Source organism: Oncorhynchus masou, chromosome 33 (assembly GCF_036934945.1).
Source record: "Oncorhynchus masou masou isolate Uvic2021 chromosome 33, UVic_Omas_1.1, whole genome shotgun sequence".
Taxonomy (NCBI): Eukaryota; Metazoa; Chordata; class Actinopteri; order Salmoniformes; family Salmonidae; genus Oncorhynchus; species Oncorhynchus masou.
In genome coordinates, this window is record NC_088244.1 from 5,607,866 (window position 1) to 5,628,161 (window position 20,296).

The 20,296-nt window shown below is 45.3% G+C and overlaps 1 protein-coding gene across 1 annotated transcript in view; it reads right to left on the minus strand.

The window, feature by feature from the left end:
* The window catches only part of ampd2b (adenosine monophosphate deaminase 2b), a 46,346-nt gene that overhangs the window by 857 nt on the left and 25,193 nt on the right, over positions 1-20,296 (minus strand). The window contains exons 2-17 of the mRNA XM_064956240.1: positions 18,623-18,747; positions 18,314-18,444; positions 18,127-18,195; positions 16,311-16,422; positions 15,861-16,047; positions 13,895-14,042; positions 13,527-13,616; positions 13,050-13,179; positions 10,987-11,181; positions 8,333-8,464; positions 6,158-6,321; positions 5,702-5,828; positions 4,812-4,975; positions 3,180-3,300; positions 2,717-2,890; positions 692-802 (exon numbers count right to left, since the gene is read on the minus strand). Coding sequence (XP_064812312.1) covers positions 692-802; positions 2,717-2,890; positions 3,180-3,300; positions 4,812-4,975; positions 5,702-5,828; positions 6,158-6,321; positions 8,333-8,464; positions 10,987-11,181; positions 13,050-13,179; positions 13,527-13,616; positions 13,895-14,042; positions 15,861-16,047; positions 16,311-16,422; positions 18,127-18,195; positions 18,314-18,444; positions 18,623-18,747 — 2,180 coding nt within the window. The remainder of the gene's footprint in view (positions 1-691; positions 803-2,716; positions 2,891-3,179; positions 3,301-4,811; positions 4,976-5,701; positions 5,829-6,157; positions 6,322-8,332; positions 8,465-10,986; positions 11,182-13,049; positions 13,180-13,526; positions 13,617-13,894; positions 14,043-15,860; positions 16,048-16,310; positions 16,423-18,126; positions 18,196-18,313; positions 18,445-18,622; positions 18,748-20,296) is intronic.

Here is a 20,296-nt window from a genome sequence, read left to right on the forward strand (position 1 = left end):
CAGGCTAACAGTAACAATAGGATAACAGTAGGAACAGGATAACAGTAGGAACAGGCTAACAGTAGGAACAAGCTAACAGTAGGAACAAGCTAACAGTAGGAACAGGCTAATAGTAGGAACAGGCTAACAGTAGGAACAAGCTAACAGTAGGAACAGGCTAACAGTAGAAACAGGCTAATAGTAGGAACATGCTAACAGTAGGAACAGGCTAACAGTAGAAACAGGCTAACAGTAGGAACAGGATAACAGTAGAAACAGGCTAACAGTAGGAACAGGCTAACAGTAGGAACAGGCTAACAGTAGGAACATGCTAACAGTAGGAACATGCTAACAGTAGGAACAGGCTAACAGTAGGAACAGGATTACAATAGGAGCAGGCTAACAGTAGGAACAGGCTAACAGTAGGAACAGGCAAACAGTAGGAACAGGCTAACAGTAGGAACAGGCTAACAGTAGGAACAAGCTAACAGTAGGAACAGGCAAACAGTAGGAACAGGCTAACAGTAGGAACAGGCTAACAGTAGGAAAAGGCTAACAGTAGGAACAGGCTAACAGTAGGAACAGGCTAATAGTAGAAACAGGCTAACAGTACGAACAGGCTAACAGTAGGTAAATAATGTAGTAGGGAATAGATGCTCAAGTAAATAATGTAGAAACTTGATAATGCGGTGGTTAATGATAAAAGTAGTACCTTATGGGAGAAACCGCTCATCAGAACACTGTTCCTGGCCAGCTCACACATGTCACAGGAGCTGAGCTTCCACACCTGAGCAGCGATGCTGTACTCCTCCATCAGGGGCTCCTGGAACGGGACAGCGTACAGTAACAGTGATACATTCCATCCTGATAATGTCATTCAGCCTGAGGAAGGCCCGGAACACCCGGCTCTTGGAGTCAGGGATAGGAGGGCCCCAGCATTGAGGGCCCCAAGCATGGAATCATGACTATGTACAGTCTGTTCACTTCCACATACTTATTTATTTACTTTATTTATTCTCTCTTAGAACACGGTCTATTCTCCACAGCTACTTATCTACCCACCAGAACATGGTCTATTCTCCACAGCTACTTATCTACCCACCAGAACATGGTCTATTCTCCACAGCTACTTATCCACCCACCAGAACACGGTCTATTCTCCACAGCTACTTATCTACTCATCAGAACATGGTCTATTCTCCACAGCTACTTATCTACCCACCACAACATGGTCTATTCTCCACAACTACTTATCTACCCATCAGAACATGGTCTATTCTCCACAACTACTTATCTACTCATCAGAACATGGTCTATTCTCCACAGCTACTTATCTACTCATCAGAACACGGTCTATTCTCCACAGCTACTTATCTACCCACCAGAACATGGCCTATTCTCCACAGCTACTTACCTACCCATCACAACATGGTCTATTCTCCACAGCTACTTATCAACCCATCAGAACATGGTCTATTCTCCACAACTACTTATCTACCCATCAGAACATGGTCTATTCTCCACAGCTACTTATCTACTCATCAGAACACGGTCTATTCTCCACAGCTACTTATCTACCCACCAGAACATGGTCTATTCTCCACAGCTACTTATCTACCCATCAGAACACGGTCTATTCTCCACAGCTACTTATCCACCCACCAGAACACGGTCTATTCTCCACAGCTACTTATCTACCCACCAGAACATGTTTTTTGCACAAATACAGATTTGCTCCTTTCCAATAAATATTGTGGTTCTTATTCTGATGCCATGATGATTGATGCTTGGCTGCCATTTTGACAAATACAAATATTCTCTCTCTTATCCATAATAATGTCATCATGTAGCCTAACCTACCCGCCCTGTATCTGAGAGCTGTTGTCAGGAGTTCAGGCACCAAGAGCAGTGTAGGGAACGTTTATTATTTAACACCAGTTTTTTTTTGCGTGACAAAATTAAATCAGTAGAGATGAAAATGCGATGGAAACATATCGAATATATATTTTTATTCGGTACTTTCACGCCCTGGTCAAAATATATTATGTTTATCTTCATTTATTGTGTCAGGCCAGGGTGTGACATGGGTTTATTGTGGTGTGTTTCGTCTTTGGGTTTTGTGGGGTGTATAGCGTTAGTCTATGGCTGCCTGAGGCGGTTCTCAATCAGAGTCAGGTGATTATCGTTGTCTCTGATTGGGAACCATATTTAGGCAGCCATATTCTTTGAGTGTTTGGTGGGTGATTGTTCCTGTCTCTGTGTTTAGTTTCACCAGACAGGCTGTATAGTTTTTTTACGTTTCCGTCTGTTGTTTTTTTTGTTGTACGTTTCAGTTATTTCATGTCTAGTCATTTTTCATCAATAAACATGAGTCACCACCACGCTGCATTTTGGTCCGCTCCTCCTTCAACAGAAGAACGTCGTTACAGGTACATGAAAACTGAAGAGAAAAAGTACATTGTTTGCACTACGTCATTACTGATTTATATCATCGACAAGTCAGTGTGGTGGAAACACCTCCACCGGTGGGCAAAATGCGTATATTTTCTTTATGTAGATTTTTATATATTATATTATTTATATATTTATATTTTATATATTTTCATGAAAATCAGTTGTCAACTGGATGGAAATATTTCTAGCTAGTGACATGGCATCATATGACATGTAATATAGCATATATTTGCATACCGGTATTCATAGCGTTTATTTGTATACATCGTTGGGGTTCACCAACCTTAGTGAAGTGGAACTGTAGAGGATCGTCAGTGGACAGTGACACCATGAGTCCTCTGGACAGATATTCAGGCAGAGGGTTACGGTGGTAGCTGAGGAACAGGCTGTTGTTGCTGAGAGGAGACATGGCGATGCCGATCTGAGCCAGGTAGTACAGGTACTGCAGCACAGGGGCCTGGGGGGGGGGACAGGGGGAAAGACATGGTGATACACTATGTGTTCTCGTTGTGGGGCCGTTGTCCCCATGGAAACGTTATTGATAGAAAAGAACAGCCAACCCATGAACCATATGCTTTGGAACATTTACAGTCGCCGCCATGTTTGAAGGGCACCGGATGGTCACAAGCTCGTACTGTAGTTGACCGAGGCCTTGTCCCCATTGGAGTGTGGGAAATAGAGAGATTGTGGCGGCTGACAAGTGTGCGTGTGAGTGTTGCTCGTGGGATTCAAAGGAGCAGCAATACCTTCCTAAGCAGTAGTCCGTGGGAGATGTTTTCTGACAGCATGAAACCTGACACCAGGTGATGGATAGGCCCCGCCTCCCCACAGTGAGGACGCAGCACCAGGGTGTTGAAACCTCTCTGCCTAGGATACACACAGAGAGCTGGTTCATTGATGGATAGAGAGAGAGAGAGAGAGAGAGAGAGAGGCAGAGAGAGACAGAGGGAGACACAGCCAGAAGAGGACTGGCCACCCCTCATAGCCTGGTTCCTCTCTAGGTTTCTTCCTAGGTTTTGGCCTTTCTAGGGATTTCTTTCCTAGCCACCGTGCTTCTACACCTGCATTGCTTGCTGTTTGGGGTTTTTGGGCTGGGTTTCTGTACAGCACTTTGAGATATCAGCTGATGTACGAAGGGCTATATAAATAAATGTGATTTTATTTGTACACACAATCATAGAGGAACGGTGGGGATGAGACTCAAACCATATACAACACAGCTCCTCAGACAGCTAAAGAGATAAGGTGATTACAATACCTTAGCAACACTGTATAACACAGCTACATAACATAGAGGTCAAAGCCAGGTCATATTGAGTTTATGTTGCATCTTGCACTGTTCTGTATGATAAGTGATAGTATTGTCGGTGGGTTTCCTGTGTCCATTATCTATTGGTACGTCTGTATAGGGTCATGACTCTCACTGAAATGTGAACGAAGAAGTGTTGCTTATGACTTTTAGTGGCAAGTATCTACAGTAGCTCAGGGCTCTTCAACCCTGTTTCTGGAGAGATACCCTCCTGTACGTTCACACCAGGGCTCTTCAACCATGTTCCTGGAGAGATACCCTCCTGTACGTTCACACCAGGGCTCTTCAACCCTGTTCCTGGAGAGCTACCCTCCTGTAGGTTCACACCAGGGCTCTCCAACCCCAGTTTTAACCAACCTGATTCAGCTTATCAACCAGCTGATTATTAGAGTCAGGTGTGCTGGATTAGTGTTGGACTGAAAACCTACAGGAACACGGTTAGACTCAACCTCCAGGAACAGGGTTGGAATGAAAACCAACAGGAACAGGTTTGGAATGAAAACCTACTGCAACAGGTTTGGAATGAAAACCTACAGGAACAGGGTTGGAATGAAAACCTACAGGAACAGGGTTGGAATGAAAACCTACAGGAACAGGGTTGGAATGAAGACCTACAGGAACAGGTTTGGAATGAAAACCTACAGGAAAAGGGTTGGAATGAAAAACCACAGGAACAGGGTTGGAATGAAAACCCACAGGAACAGGGTTGGAATGAAAACCCACAGGAACAGGGTTGGAATGAAAACCTACAGGAACAGGGTTGGAATGAAAACCTACAGGAACAGGGTTGGAATGAAAACCTACAGGAACGGGGTTGGAATGAAAACCTTCAGGAACAGGGTTGGAATGAAGACCTACAGGAACAGGGTTGGAATGAAAACCAACAGGAACAGGGTTGGAATGAAAACCTACAGGAACAGGGTTGGAATGAAGACCTACAGGAACAGGGTTGGAGAGCCCTGATGGAGAGTCCTAGCTACCGTTCCCACACATATAGCCAGGTGTTTACAGTGATAATGCTAGAATCAGTGTAAATGGTACAGTGCTGCGTTATCATGTAGTCCCCTACCTGCGCAGGTGGTTGAGCACGGTCATGTTAGCATACATATAGTACAGGTAGTAGGCATAAGGAGGGTTGTCTTCCTCAGTCCAGTTGGCTGGCAGAGGACTCTCCATGTTGAAGCAGTGATGCTCTGGTTTAGACTCATCGTCCACACTGTCGAAGCCCACCACCTGAACACACACACACAACATCGTCATCGTAATCATCATTGTCGACGTTATCATCTTCGTGTTGATCATGGTCGTGTTTGAGAGCATCAGTTTAGGTCAGTCGCTGATGACGGACTGAGCTGACTGACTGATATTGTGATGTGTAGATCTGTCGGAAATTGATGTTGTCAAACACGGCCAGTGTCGCAGAAATCCTCTCTGATTGGCTGCCCTCTGTGGAGTCGGAAAACAGCTGGAAGTTCCAGATTTTTCTGCTGCAGGGTATCCTAGTGGTCAGAGCGTTGGACTAGTAACCGGAAGGTTGAAAGTTCAAATCCCAGAACTGACAAGGTACAAATCTGTCATTCTGCCCCTGAACAAGGCAGTTAACCCACCGTTCCTAGGCCGTCATTGAAAATAAAGAATTTGTTCTTAACTGACTTGCCTAGTTAAATAAAGGGGAAATGGAATGAGAGCCTGTGATGTCACTTCCTCTTTTGAAGGTTAACAAGGCGGCACTCCATCTTAACTCCTCCTCCACATTAACTGGATTGGTTGAACAGTGCAGAAGACAACCTCCCCCACACACAGTTTTTTTCCCTCCTCCGTCAGGACCAGAAAGATAACGCAGCTCGGGCATTTCTTTAAAAACCTGCTACGTTAGCTTACTGCTAGACAAAAGCCATAATAAACCAATCCAAGACACAAGTTTCTCTGAACCCACTAAACCAACGGTTGTTTACTCACGTGCTGTAGGAAGAGGTGCAGCTCACGGTGATTGGTGGGGTCGATGGTGACCTCGAACAGAGGCATGAAGATGTTCTCCAGCAGTTCTTGGAAGTTAGACAGCTGCTTCTTTGTGTGGTACACATCACTGTGGAGAGAGATAGAGAGCATGCAGGTCTGGTCACCTTTTTTTTCCAGATTTGTATTGGGTTTTCAGGTCAAATTTTTAAAAATCACGGTTCAGTAACAATAATTAGGTACTTTCACAGTAATTCAATGTTATCTGGCAGCTGGCTTGACTATAGCTGTGTGGAAGGACTGAAACACTCTAACCTCTGTCTATTACGAACATGAAAATATGTTGTTTCATTCAGAACAGTGTGGAAGAAGTGGGAACACCAGTCAATTGTTGAATGGATGAAAGTAGTAGTAACAGAGATGGTATATAATGTTGTCAGAGGCTTTGGTGGTACTCACAAGAGTCGTGGCACCTGCAACAGCCAGCGTACGTTGTTAGAGTAGACTTGGTGTTTGACGGCCCACTGGGCCAGCTTGTCCCATTCGTCCCTCTGTCGGCCATAGATGGACAGACGCAGCTCCACGTTCTGGTATTTACTCTCCTCCAAATCTGCCATCACCTCCTGATGGGGTGCAGAGGCATACAATAGTCAGCAGGGGGCACTAAAAACTAGTATAGAACATTACTACCAAAATACAACATAAAATACAATACAACATGACTACAATACACCATACAAAACAGCATTACTACAATACAACATTACTACTCCAATACAGCATTTTTACAAAACAGCATTACGACAATACAGCATTACTACAATACAACATTATTACAACACAACATTACTACAATACAGCATTACTACAATACAGCATTACTACAATACAGCATTACTACAATACAACATTACTACCATACAACATTACTACCATACAACATTACTGCCATACAACATTACTGCCATACAACATTACTGCCATACAACATTACTACAATACAACATTACTACAATACAACATTACTGCCATACAACATTACTACCATACAACATTACTGCCATACAACATTACTACAATACACCATTACTGCCATACAACATTACTGCCATACAACATTACTACAATACAACATTACTGCCATACAACATTACTGCCATACAACATTACTACAATACAACATTACTACAATACAACATTACTACCATACAACATTACTACCATACAACATTACTGCCATACAACATTACTACAATACAACATTACTACAATACAGCATTACTACAATACAACATTACTACAATACAACATTACTAAAAGATGCCGGAAAAGGGGACGCAGATCGGGGATCCTTCTGAGAACCTGTAGGCGAGCGAGTAAACTACTAATGTCTTCCATTCTCCTTGCGAACTTACAATCATTGGAAAATAAAATTGCTGACCTACTATTAAGATTATCCTACCAACGGGGCATTAAAAACTGTAACATCTTATGTTTCACTGAGACGTGGCTGAACGAAGAAACAGACAATGTAGTGCTAGCGGGATTTTCCGGCAGAACAGAACACATTTAAATCAGTTTTACCAAATTTCTACCAGCATTTCACGTGCAACCAGGGGGGAAAAATTCTAGCCCAGACTGGAATATGTCCTGGGATTCATCCAATGGCATTTAGGAATACACCACCTCAGTCCGCATCAAGCTAAAGGCTAGAGATGTCACTTTCAAGGAGTGGGAGACTAAGACATCTAGCTGTGCCCTCTGACGAACCATCAAACAAGCAACGCGTCAATGCAGGATTAAGATTGAATCCTACTACACCGGCTCTGACGCTTGTCAGATGTGGCAGGGTTTGCAAACTATTACGGACTACCAAGGGAAACCCAGCCGCGAGCTGCCCAGTGAAGCGAGCCTACCAGACGAGATAAAAATATTTTATGCTCGCTTCGAGGCAAGCAACACTGAAGCATGCACGAGAGCACCAGCTGTTCTGGATGACTGTGTGATAACGGTCTCGGTAGCTGATGTGAACAAAACCTTTAAACAGGTCAACATTCACAAAGCTGCTGGGCCAGATGTATTACCAGGACGTGTACTCAAAGCATGCGCGGACCAACTGTCAAGTTTTTTCACTGACATTTTCAACCTCTCCCCTGACTGAGTCTGTAATACCTACATGTTTCAAGCAGACCACCATAGTCCCTGTGCCCAAGGAAGCGAAGGTAACCTGCCTAAATGATTACGGCCCCGTGGCACTCAAGTTGGTAGCCATGAAGTGCTTTGAAAGGCTGGTCATGGCTCACATCAACAGCATCCTCCCGGACACCCCAGACCCACTCCAATTAGCATACTGCGCCAACAGATCCACAGATGACACAATCTCAATCGCACTCCACACAGCCCTTTATACTGTTTTTGGTTCCATCGCGATTCTCTACTCTTCTTATGATTTGAACACTCTTTCTCTTGTGGAAACTCCCTCCAATTTCCTTACACAAATCACCAAACGCTTTTCATTTCAGATGGGGATTGTGAAAGTTTACACATGAGGAGAAAGGGTTGAGAATTGTGACGCAACTATTGTTTACTAGGTTAAGGTAGAGGGCGTGTACAGTATGCTGATTATACATCCACCTTGATGATGTGTCCGAAGTATTTCCCTTCTACGTGGTTGTCTGTCTTGATGAAGATCTCTCTCAGGATGGACTCCCCAATGGGGTTGTATTTGGCGTTGAACTTGTCAAAGCGATGGAACGTGTTACGGTCCTGTGAGGAGAAAGGGGACAGTTCTCAGTCAATGTCTCTCGTTTTGATGTCGCTGCCAAGCTGTCACGTCAGAGAGTCATATGTCTTTAAAGTACAATTGTCAATCAAGAAATTTGAAAAAAATTGAACGAATGTTTAATCCATCCTTTTCCTGAGATCTCGTCACTGACTTTCCTGTCTCCTCTATGTTTCCTCTCTTAATATAGGAACCAAAACCAATATACACTGCTCAAAAAAATAAAGGGAACACTTAAACAATATAATGTAACTCCAAGTCAATCACACTTCTGTGAAATCAAACTGTCCACTTAGGAAGCAACACTGATTGACAATACATTTCACATGCTGTTGTGCAAATGGAATAGACAACGGGTGGAAATTATAGGCAATTAGCAAGACACCCCCAATAAAGGAGTGGTTCTGCAGGTGGGGACCACAGACCACTTCTCAGTTCCTATGCTTCCTGGCTGATGTTTTGGTCACTTTTGAATGCTGGCGGTGCTTTCACTCTAGTGGTAGCATGAGACGGAGTCTACAACCCACACAAGTGGCTCAGCTAGTGCAGCTCATCCAGGATGGCACATCAATGCGAGCTGTGGCAAGAAGGTTTGCTGTGTCTGTCAGCGTAGTGTCCAGAGCATGGAGGCACTACCAGGAGACAGGCCAGTACATCAGGAGACGTGGAGGAGGCCGTAGGAGGGCAACAACCCAGCAGCAGGACCGCTACCTCCGCCTTTGTGCAAGGACGAGCAGGAGGAGCACTGCCAGAGCCCTGCAAAATGACCTCCAGCAGGCCACAAATGTGCATGTGTCTGCTCAAATGGTCAGAAACAAGACTCCATGAGGGTGGTATGAGGACCCGATGTCCACAGGTGGGGGTTGTGCTTACAGCCCAACACCGTGCAGGAGGTTTGACATTTGCCAGAGAACACCAAGATTGGCAAATTCACCACTGGCGCCCTGTGCTCTTCACAGATGAAAACAGGTTCACACTGAGCACATGTGACAGACGTGACAGTCTGGAGAACGTTCTGCAGCCTGCAACATCCTCCAGCATGACCGGTTTGGCTGTGGGTTAGTCATGGTGTGGGGTGGCATTTCTTTGGGGGGCCGCACAGCCCTCCATGTGCTCGCCAGAGGTAGCCTGACTGCCATTAGGTACCGAGATGAGATCCTCAGACCCCTTGTGAGACCATATGCTGGTGGCCCTGGGTTCCTCCTGCGTTCTTCCTAATGCAAGACAATGCTAGACCTCATGTGGCTGGAGTGTGTCAGCAGTTCCTGCAAGAGGAAGGCATTGATGCTATGGACTGGCCCGCCCGTTCCCCAGACCTGAATCCAATTGAGCACATCTGGGACATCATGTCTCGTTCCATCCACCAACGCCACGTTGCACCACAGACTGTCCAGGAGTTGACGGATGCTTTAGTCCAGGTCTGGGAGGAGATCCCTCAGGAGACCATCCGCCACCTCATCAGGAGCATGCCCAGGCGTTGTAGGGAGGTCATACAGGCACGTGGAGGCCACACACACTACTGAGCCTCATTTTGACTTGTTTTAAGGACATTACGTAAAAGTTGGATCAGCCTGTAGTGTGGTTTTCCACTTTAATTTTGAGTGTGACTCCAAATCCAGACCTCCATGGGTTGATAAATTTGATTTCCATTGATCATTTTTGTGTGATTTTGTTGTCAGCACATTCAACTATGTAAAGAAAAAAGTATTTAATAAGAATATTTCATTCATTCAGACCTTCTTCCTCTCCCTCTCCTTCTCCCTCTCCTTCTTCTCCTTTTCCTTCTCCCTCTCCCTCTCCCTCTCCCTCTCCCTTTCCCTCTCCCTCTCCCTTTCCCTCTCCCTCTTCCCCTCCCTCTCCCTCTTCCCCTCCCTCTCCCTCTCCTTCTCCTTCTTCTCCTTCTCCCTCTCCCTCTCCTTCTCCCTCTCCTTCTCCTTCTCCCTCTCCCTCTCCTTCTCCCCCTCCCTCTCCCTCTCCCTCTCCCTCTCCCTCTCCCTCTCCCTTTCCCTCTCCCTCTCCCTCTACCTCTTCCCCTCCCTCTCCCTCTCCCTCTCCCTCTCCCTCTTCCCATCCCTCTCCCTCTCCCTTTCCCTTTCCCTTTCCCTTTCCCTTTCCCTCTCCCTCTTCCCCTCCCTCTCCCTCTCCCTCTCCTTCTCCCTCTCCTTCTCCCTCTCCCTCTCCCCCTCCCTCTCCCTCTCCCTCTCCCTCTCCCTCTCCCTCTCCCTTTCCCTCTCCCTCTACCTCTCCCTCTCCCTCTTCCCCCTCCCTCTCCTTCTCCCTCTCCCTCTCCCTCTCCCTCTCCCTCTCCCTTTCCCTCTCCTTCTCCCTCTCCTTCTCCTTCTCCCTCTCCCTTTCCCTCTCCCTCTCCTTCTCCTTCTCCCTCTCCCTCTCCTTCTCCCTCTACCTTTCCCTCTCCCTCTCCTTCTCCCTCTCCTTCTCCCTCTCCCTCTCCCTCTCCCTCTCCCTCTCCCTCTCCCTCTCCCTCTCCCTTTCCAGCACTACTCACAGCGTGCATGTCCAGTGTATCCACACTGAGGTCGAAGGCTGTGAGGTTCATGGTTTGGAAGACCTCCATGAGCGTCTGTCCCTTGCCTCTCTCCACATGGACGATCTCCCCTGGATACTTCTTCATGGCCCTCTTGATGAACCTCAGCAGGTGTTTCTGGTTCATACAGGACGAGGCGTGGATGTGGGTGTCTACCTGGGTGTGCAACAAGGAACCAGACACAGACACAGATGAAGCTGTTATTTGGCACTTTATCAACCAAAATGAACATAGAATATTCTATGTATGTATTTTATTTAACTAGTCAGTTAAGGGGCGGCAGGGTAGCCTTGTGGTTAGAGCGTTGGACTAGTAACCCCGAGCTGACAAGGTACAAATATGGCGTTCTGCCCCTGAACAGACAGTTAACCCACTGTTTCTAGGCCGTCATTGTAAGTAAGAATTTGTTCTTAACTGACTTGCCTAGTAAAATAAAGGTAAAATAAAAAATAACAAATTCTTATTTACGATGACGGCCGAGCGTCAGACCGAACCTCTGTCATGAGGCCCAAGAAATACGCAACATTTCGAGGGCATCGGCCTGAGCATGCATCTGTGCATATTTGAAAATCTTGGTCACATAATGAGCAGTTATTTAGGGTGAAAGATGATATGTAGATCACTGTTTCTGCGTAGCGGTATAGACAGTAGAGGACAGTATACAGTACCTTGTGAAAGTATTCGGCCCCCTTGAACTTTGCGACCTTTTGCCACATTTCAGGCTTCAAACATAAAGATAGATTTTTTTGTGAAGAATCAACAACAAGTGGGACACAGTCATGAAGTGGAACGACATTTATTGGATATTTCAAACTTTTTTAACAAATCAAAAACTGAAAAATTGGGCGTGCAAAAATTATTCAGCCCCCTTAAGTTAATACTTTGTAGCGCCACCTTTTGCTGCAATTACAGCTGTAAGTCGCTTGGGGTATGTCTCTATCAGTTTTGCACATCGAGAGACTGACATTTTTTCCCATTCCTCCTTGCAAAACAGCTCGAGCTCAGTGAGGTTGGATGGAGAGCATTTGAGAACAGCAGTTTTCAGTTCTTTCCACAGATTCTCGATTGGATTCAGGTCTGGACTTGACTTGGCCATTCTAACACCTGGATATGTTTATTTTTGAACCATTCCATTGTAGATTTTGCTTTATGTTTTGGATCATTGTCTGGTTGGAAGACAAATCTCTGTCCCAGTCTCAGGTCTTTTGCAGACATCATCAGGTTTTCTTCCAGAATGGTCCTGTATTTGGCTCCATCCATCTTCCCATCAATTTTAACCATCTTCCCTGTCCCTGCTGAAGAAAAGCAGGCCCAAACCATGATGCTGCCACCACCATGTTTGACAGTGGGTATGGTGTGTTCAGGGTGATGAGCTGTGTTGCTTTTACGCCAAACATAACGTTTTGCATTGTTGCCAAAAAGTTCAATTTTGGTTTCATCTGACCAGAGCACCTTCTTCCACATGTTTGGTGTGCCTCCCAGGTGGCTTGTGGCAAACTTTAAACGACACTTTTTATGGATATCTTTAAGAAATGGCTTTCTTCTTGCCACTCTTCCATAAAGGCCAGATTTGTGCAATATACGACTGATTGTTGTCCTATGGACAGAGTCTCCCACCTCAGCTGTAGATCTCTGCAGTTCATCCAGAGTGATCATGGGCCTCTTGGCTGCATCTCTGATCAGTCTTCTGATCAGAGAGGTCAACATTGGATCATTCAGAGATCCTCACTGAACTTCTGGAGAGAGTATGCTGCACTGAAAGTAAAGGGGCTGAATAATTTTGCATGCCCCAATTTTTCAGTTTTTGATTTGTTAAAAAAGTTTCAAATATCCAATAAATGTCGGTCCACTTCATGATTTTGTCCCACTTGTTGTTGATTCTTCACAAAAAAAATACAGTTTTATATCTTCATGTTTGAAGCCTGAAATGTGGCAAAAGGTCGCAAAGTTCAAGGGGGCCGAATACTTTCGCAAGGCACGGTAGCTCTCGCTGGTCCTCTCCAACACACTAATTGAGGACTCACCTTGCGTATGTTGTAGAAGTCTCTGTGAGGAACTTTCTTCTGAGCTGCCAGCTCCTTCATCTCATTCAGCAGGATGTGCATCTGGAACTTAGAACTCAGGTACTGTAAGCGACGGTAACAGAACGACTTCCTGTGAAGGCAGGAAGTGAACACGGACCCCACGTCAGCTGGTCCACTGATAACAGACACCGTCAGGAGTAACTGCAGACGACTCTCAGTTCTGTCATCATGATGTTTTGTATCTGGAGAGGATTTGTTTCTCGACAGAATGGCCATTACGGAAACCTTAGGTTTAGTTCAATCTGTAGCACGAGTTAAATTGAAAGTTAACTTGCAATTGAGCCGACATATGCCGTGTCTACCGTAAATGCAGTCTCTGCTAATGCGGGAACATTGTCACGCTGCAGCGCAAGTCTTCAGCGCTACGGATTGAATCAACACTACCACATGTATACCATCAGTGGTACGTTAACTCACACAGGTCCGTTGATGATGAGGGCCGTCATGACGTTCATATCAGCGATGTACTCCGATAGGTCTGGGTAGGGCAGCTCCAACTCTGTAGACCTGACATGGCAGTACACAGGCCTTTAACACCGTCTCGATAGCATACAACTGACAAACTAAAAGGCACTGTCACAAATAGTATTTTCATAATGATGAACTCATAACAACCTACGATGTACGGTTGCTAGGCATTGGCATGTTTATAGCCACGGTAACAATTTATCTAACGCCAATAGGTATATTGCTTGACAACTTGTTATAAGCAAGTATGAGCCTTTACAAGGTGCTATAATAGGTCTAACACTATGATATGTTGAGAGTTAATGGATGCGTCTCACGTGTCCATGCTGTCCTTCTTTGTGTAGATGTGGACGACACCATTTACCATCTTGCAGCCATAGCCTATATCAGGAGGCATACAAGCAGGGTCCTGGTTTTCATAGGGGTGTGTGGCAGAGACAGGAGGATGGACCGTCTGGTCTAAGTCTAGAATAGAATATAGTACAATAGAATATAATCAAATAGAATAGAATCAAATAGAACATTACTCAAGTTTGTGTCCGTCAGACACAGAGATTCTGTATACCCAAACATTTGGGATGGAATGGGAATGCACAGAGCCAAACTAAACATTTATTTTCACGCTGAATTTCAGTGATGAAATCCTACACTGTTCCTACACTGAGTGATAGTCTGTTCTAGCAGGAGGTAGAGGGGGAATAGCACATGTGAAACCACCTCTTCATCTGTAGCTGCCTTGCTTTACCTACCACCTGTGAGTGTATGCATGTAGGTAGATAGGTAGGTAGGTAGGTATTATTTGTTTTTTTTAACCTTTATTTAACTAGGCAAGTCAGTTAAAACCTCTTAAGGATCTCTACAGATGGGTGTCCCAAACCTCTTGATGGTTGAGCAAATGTGCGCTAATGTGATTAGCATGACGTTGCAAGTAACAAGAACATTTCCCAGGACATAGACATATCTGATATGGGCAAAAAGCAAAGAAATGTGTTTTATCTAACTGCACTGTCCAATTCACAGTAGCTATTACAGTGAAGGAATACCATGCTATTGTTTGAGGAGAGTGCACAATTATGAACTTGAAAATGTATGAATAAAACAATTAGGCACATTTGGGCAGTCTTCATACAACATTTTGTATAGATATGCAATTGCACATTGCACGTGCACTGCCATCTAGTGGCCAAGGTGTAAATTGCGCCTGGGCGAGAATAATTCATTATGGTCTTTCTCTTGCATTTCAATGATGATAGTACAAAAAAATCCAACAAAAAACGCATGTTTTTTTCTTTGTATTATCTTTTACCTGATCTAATGTGTTATATTCTCCTACAGTAATTTCACATTTCCACAAACTTCAAAGTGTTTCCTTTCAAATGGAATCAATAATATGCATATCCTTGCTTCAGGTCCTGAGCTACAGACAGTTAGATTTAGGTCCTGAGCTACAGGCAGTTAGATTTGGGTCCTGAGCTACAGGCAGTTAGATTTGGGTCCTGAGCTACAGACAGTTAGATGTGAGTCCTGAGCTACAGAGAGTTAGATTTGGGTCCTGAGCTACAGACAGTTAGATGTGGGTCCTGAGCTACAGGCAGTTAGATTTGGGTCCTGAGCTACAGGCAGTTAGATTTGGGTCCTGAGCTACAGGCAGTTAGATTTGGGTCCTGAGCTACAGGCAGTTAGATTTGGGTCCTGAGCTACAGACAGTTAGATGTGAGTCCTGAGCTACAGGCAGTTAGATTTGGGTCCTGAGCTACAGACAGTTAGATTTGGGTCCTGAGCTACAGGCAGTTAGATTTGGGTCCTGAGCTACAGGCAGTTAGATTTGGGTCCTGAGCTACAGACAGTTAGATTTGGGTCCTGAGCTACAGGCAGTTAGATGTGGGTCCTGAGCTACAGGCAGTTAGATTTGGGTCCTGAGCTACAGGCAGTTAGATTTGGGTCCTGAGCTACAGGCAGTTAGATTTGGGTCCTGAGCTACAGGCAGTTAGATTTGGGTATGTCATTTTAGGTGCTAATTGAAAAGAAGGGGCAGATCCTTAAGAGGTTTTAAGAACAAATTGTTATTTACAATGAAGGCCTACCCCGGCCAAACCCAGACGACGCTAGGCCAATTGTGCGCCACCCTATGGGACTCCCAATCAGGCTGGATGTGATGCATTCTGGATGTAGGTAGGTAGGTGGGTAGGTAGGTAGGTAGGTAGGTAGGTAGGTAGGTAGGTAGGTAGGTAGGTAGGTGTGTACGTATGTATTTAGGTATTTATGTATGTGTGTGTACTCTACCTGCAGTAACAGAAGTCTCAGGTATCTCCTCATAGATACCCATATCTAGAGGTCTGTCACTGAGCTCCTCCAGGTAGCTGGCTGTGGTCCGACAGAAGCTCTGCATGGACAGGCCGATGTACTTCTCCCTGATGAACAAGGCCTTCACTACACACTTAGCAGCATCCAGCAGGTCTGTGAAGGGAACCTGCAGAGAAGGGGGCGGGGAGAGAGGGCACAAGTTAGTTCTGCCAGTCCTACTTCTAGCCTCCTACTTCCGGAGAGGAATCCGCTTCGAAGAAACACGTAACATGTCGGAAGGTTGGCTGCTTGTGGTGAAATCCAAGTTTTTACATAAGACCTGTATCCGATATCATTAATCAAACCAGGGAACCTTACTGAACAAAAAGTCAAGGTGTTGACCGTGGTGAAAGCGGTACTGGCTGTTTGGGGGATATTTCTGTGACCTACCCCACATTTCTCCTCTCCAGAGATGGAGACCCGCTGATACTCCTTCTCTCCTTCCCGCTCCATCTCCTTGGGATACAGGTCCATGAATGCCTGGCTCTGCTCCTTCAGGTATCTAACACACCATAATAATGTTTATTCTATAACGTTTGTTCTATTCTACTGAGCCATTTATTTTATGTTTCCTGTTCTTATCTTTTATTGATTCTTTTCGTTGTTTCATTGTCCAGACGGAATCTGCAAGTAAGCGTTTCATTGGACGGTGTATATCATGTGATTCATAAAACCTATAGATATAAGCTTAGGGAGCTAATGTGAGTCTCCTTACTGTTCTCACTCTAGGTTAGTAGCTAGGAGAGCTAATGTGAGTCAACTTACTGTTCTCACTCTAGGTCAGTAGCTAGCAGAGCTAATGTGAGTCTCCTTACTGTTCTCACTCTAGGTCAGTAGCTAGCAGAGCTAATGTGAGTCTCCTTACTGTTCTCAGTCTAGGTAAGTAGCTAGCAGAGCTAATGTGAGTCTCCTTACTGTTCTCACTCTAGGTCAGTAGCTAGCAGAGCTAATGTGAGTCTCCTTATGTTCTCACTCTAGGTCAGTAGCTAGCAGAGCTAATGTGAGTCTCCTTACTGTTCTCACTCTAGGTCAGTAGCTAGCAGAGCTAATGTGAGTCTCCTTATGTACTCACTCTAGGTCAGTAGCTAGCAGAGCTAATGTGAGTCTCCTTATGTACTCACTCTAGGTCAGTAGCTAGCAGAGCTAATGTGAGTCTCCTTATGTACTCACTCTAGGTCAGTAGCTAGCAGAGCTAATGTGAGTCTCCTTATGTACTCACTCTAGGTCAGTAGCTAGCAGAGCTAATGTGAGTCTCCTTATGTACTCACTCTAGGTCAGTAGCTAGCAGAGCTAATGTGAGTCTCCTTACTGTTCTCACTCTAGGTAAGTAGCTAGCAGAGCTAATGTGAGTCTCCTTACTGTTCTCACTCTAGGTAAGTAGCTAGCAGAGCTAATGTGAGTCTCCTTACTGTTCTCACTCTAGGTCAGTAGCTAGTAGAGCTAATGTGAGTCTCCTTACTGTTCTCAGTCTAGGTAAGTAGCTAGCAGAGCTAATGTGAGTCTCCTTACTGTTCTCACTCTAGGTCAGTAGCTAGCAGAGCTAATGTGAGTCTCCTTACTGTTCTCACTCTAGGTCAGTAGCTAGCAGAGCTAATGTGAGTCTCCTTACTGTTCTCACTCTAGGTCAGTAGCTAGCAGAGCTAATGTGAGTCTCCTTATGTACTCACTCTAGGTCAGTAGCTAGCAGAGCTAATGTGAGTCTCCTTATGTACTCACTCTAGGTCAGTAGCTAGCAGAGCTAATGTGAGTCTCCTTATGTACTCACTCTAGGTCAGTAGCTAGCAGAGCTAATGTGAGTCTCCTTATGTACTCACTCTAGGTCAGTAGCTAGCAGAGCTAATGTGAGTCTCCTTATGTACTCACTCTAGGTCAGTAGCTAGCAGAGCTAATGTGAGTCTCCTTATGTACTCACTCTAGGTCAGTAGCTAGCAGAGCTAATGTGAGTCTCCTTATGTACTCACTCTAGGTAAGTAGCTAGCAGAGCTAATGTGAGTCTCCTTATGTACTCACTCTAGGTCAGTAGCTAGCAGAGCTAATGTGAGTCTCCTTATGTACTCACTCTAGGTCAGTAGCTAGCAGAGCTAATGTGAGTCTCCTTATGTACTCACTCTAGGTCAGTAGCTAGCAGAGCTAATGTGAGTCTCCTTATGTACTCACTCTAGGTCAGTAGCTAGCAGAGCTAATGTGAGTCTCCTTATGTACTCACTCTAGGTCAGTAGCGCTGTCAGTCTTCATTAACTCCTGTTTGGCTCGCAGAAGGATATCTGGCTCAAACCTGAAGAAGACATAATGAAAAGCTTTTTTAGAGACATCAACATGATCCCATTGGGATTCATGAGGACTGAATATTAACTCCCTCCCTCCCTCTGTCCCTCCCTCCCTCCCTCCCTTACTTGACATCCTGGCTGATCTGTCTCTGTAGTCGTTGTTGTCTCTCCTCCAGCTGTTCTATGGGACTGTCTTCAGGGAACTCATAAGGGGCGCTGAGCATATCACGCTCTGCTAAGCTACGAGAGAACAGCTCCTACATGGGCACAGACACACAGAGAGATTAGCTTGTTTAGAGCTTGCTTGGAAATAAACCGTTTTTGTTGTTGTTGTTGTTGTTGTTGTATTTTCCTCTGTTATTTTAAATGCAGTTTATCCACTTGTGTGGCTGAAATCATAAATGTTTTTAAAGTCCATCTTTCTATCTTACTCACCTCAGCAATCTCCTTGTACTTGCCGTCCATGGAGGTGCGTAGGTCAATGGTCTGTTTCAGCGCTACGGGGATCCCTGGCAAGGAATGCTGGGAAGTCAGGAGGTGGCGGGCACCACGGGGGTCAACTAGGGAGGGAGGGAGGGAGGGAGAGGGAGAGGGAGAGGGAGAGGGAGAGGGAGGGAGAGAGAGGGAGAGGGAGAGGGAGGGAGAGAGAGAGAGAGAGAGAGAGAGAGAGAGAGAGAGAGAGAGAGAGAGCGAGCAAAGTGTTATGTTCAGTCGTCCTGCACCTTGCCAAATCAGATCTACGTTTTCTCATTTCTGCTATGCTTAGCCAACTCCACAGTTTCATCCAGATGGTTGTTGTTCCCCAGCCTGACGGTCACTACAGTACACTGGGCAGTGAAGAAACAGTAACCCAGCCCAGTGCTTGAGGTCTGAGCTCAGCAGCTGTTTCTACTTCCTGAGTCCAAACAGACAAAGGACCAATCAGGTGTAGTAGCCATGTTCCAAGCCTACCTTTTCCACCCCATTCTGGGAACTTTGAGGGTTTATGAAATAGCCTCTCTGGTAATTTAATAGGATCTCCGTGGGCCCTTCATTGTTGCCAGGCTGCCAGCACAATATTCAATGTCTCTATACTGATCTGAGCTAGCCTGGCTATTACTGAACTCGTACTTTTTGATGGGTAAAGTTTGCGACTACAGTAACCAGACCTGGGCCGAAGGGGGACAGATTGTGGAAGCTAGGATGGAAGGAAATGAGATGAGAGATGCTAACATTAACATAAAGTGAATACAAAATGGTTGAAAACAATTCAGACAAGCAAACAGGGAGCCAGCCAGACAGACAGACAGACAAACAGCCAGCCAGACAGCCAGCCAGGCAGACAGACAGACAGACAGACAGACAGACAGACAGACAGACAGACAGACAGACAGACAGACAGACAGGGATATAGTTCACCCTCATGTCCCCCAGAGTGTATTTAGCATTTAGTGGTCTGTGTGTGTAACAATATAATTATCCCCTCCCAAGCAGAGGACTAGGATCTAAATGATTAATGTTCCTGTTGAATATTTAATCCCTGGCATCCAGCCGCTGAAGTGGTAGGATGTCTGAGGGACTGCTACCCACCAGTATACTCACACAGTGCATATAGTACCCAGGTACTTACAGTTGTATGATTGCTAGCTACATTATAACTTTCCTTCATCTACTCTGCTGTGTTTCATGTAAACATGTAAATGGTAAGACAAGTAGAGCGGGAATGTGTTTTGACAGTAGTGGCCAGCCAGAGGTCAGTGGTGGGTATGACAGTAGAGCTGAGCCCACCAGGTTTCTCTGTATCTAATCCAGCCGTGTGTGTGTGTGTGTGTGTGTGTGTGTGTGTGAGTGTTGTGTGTGAGTGTATGTGTGTGTGTGTTTGCGTGCGTGTGTGTGTGTGTTGTGTGTGTTGTTTTTTCTGTATGTGTGTGTGTGCGTGTGCGTGTGTGTGTGTTTGCGTGCGTGTGTGTGTGTGCGTGCGCGCGCGCGTGTGTGTGCGTGCGTGTGTGTGTCCAGCAGCAAAGACAGCAGATCTCTCCTCCACTGGAACTATCCTGCATGTATCTAATCCCCTAATGGCTGCTATATTTAGATCATCAAACGGTTACATAACTCCCCATCCACACAACA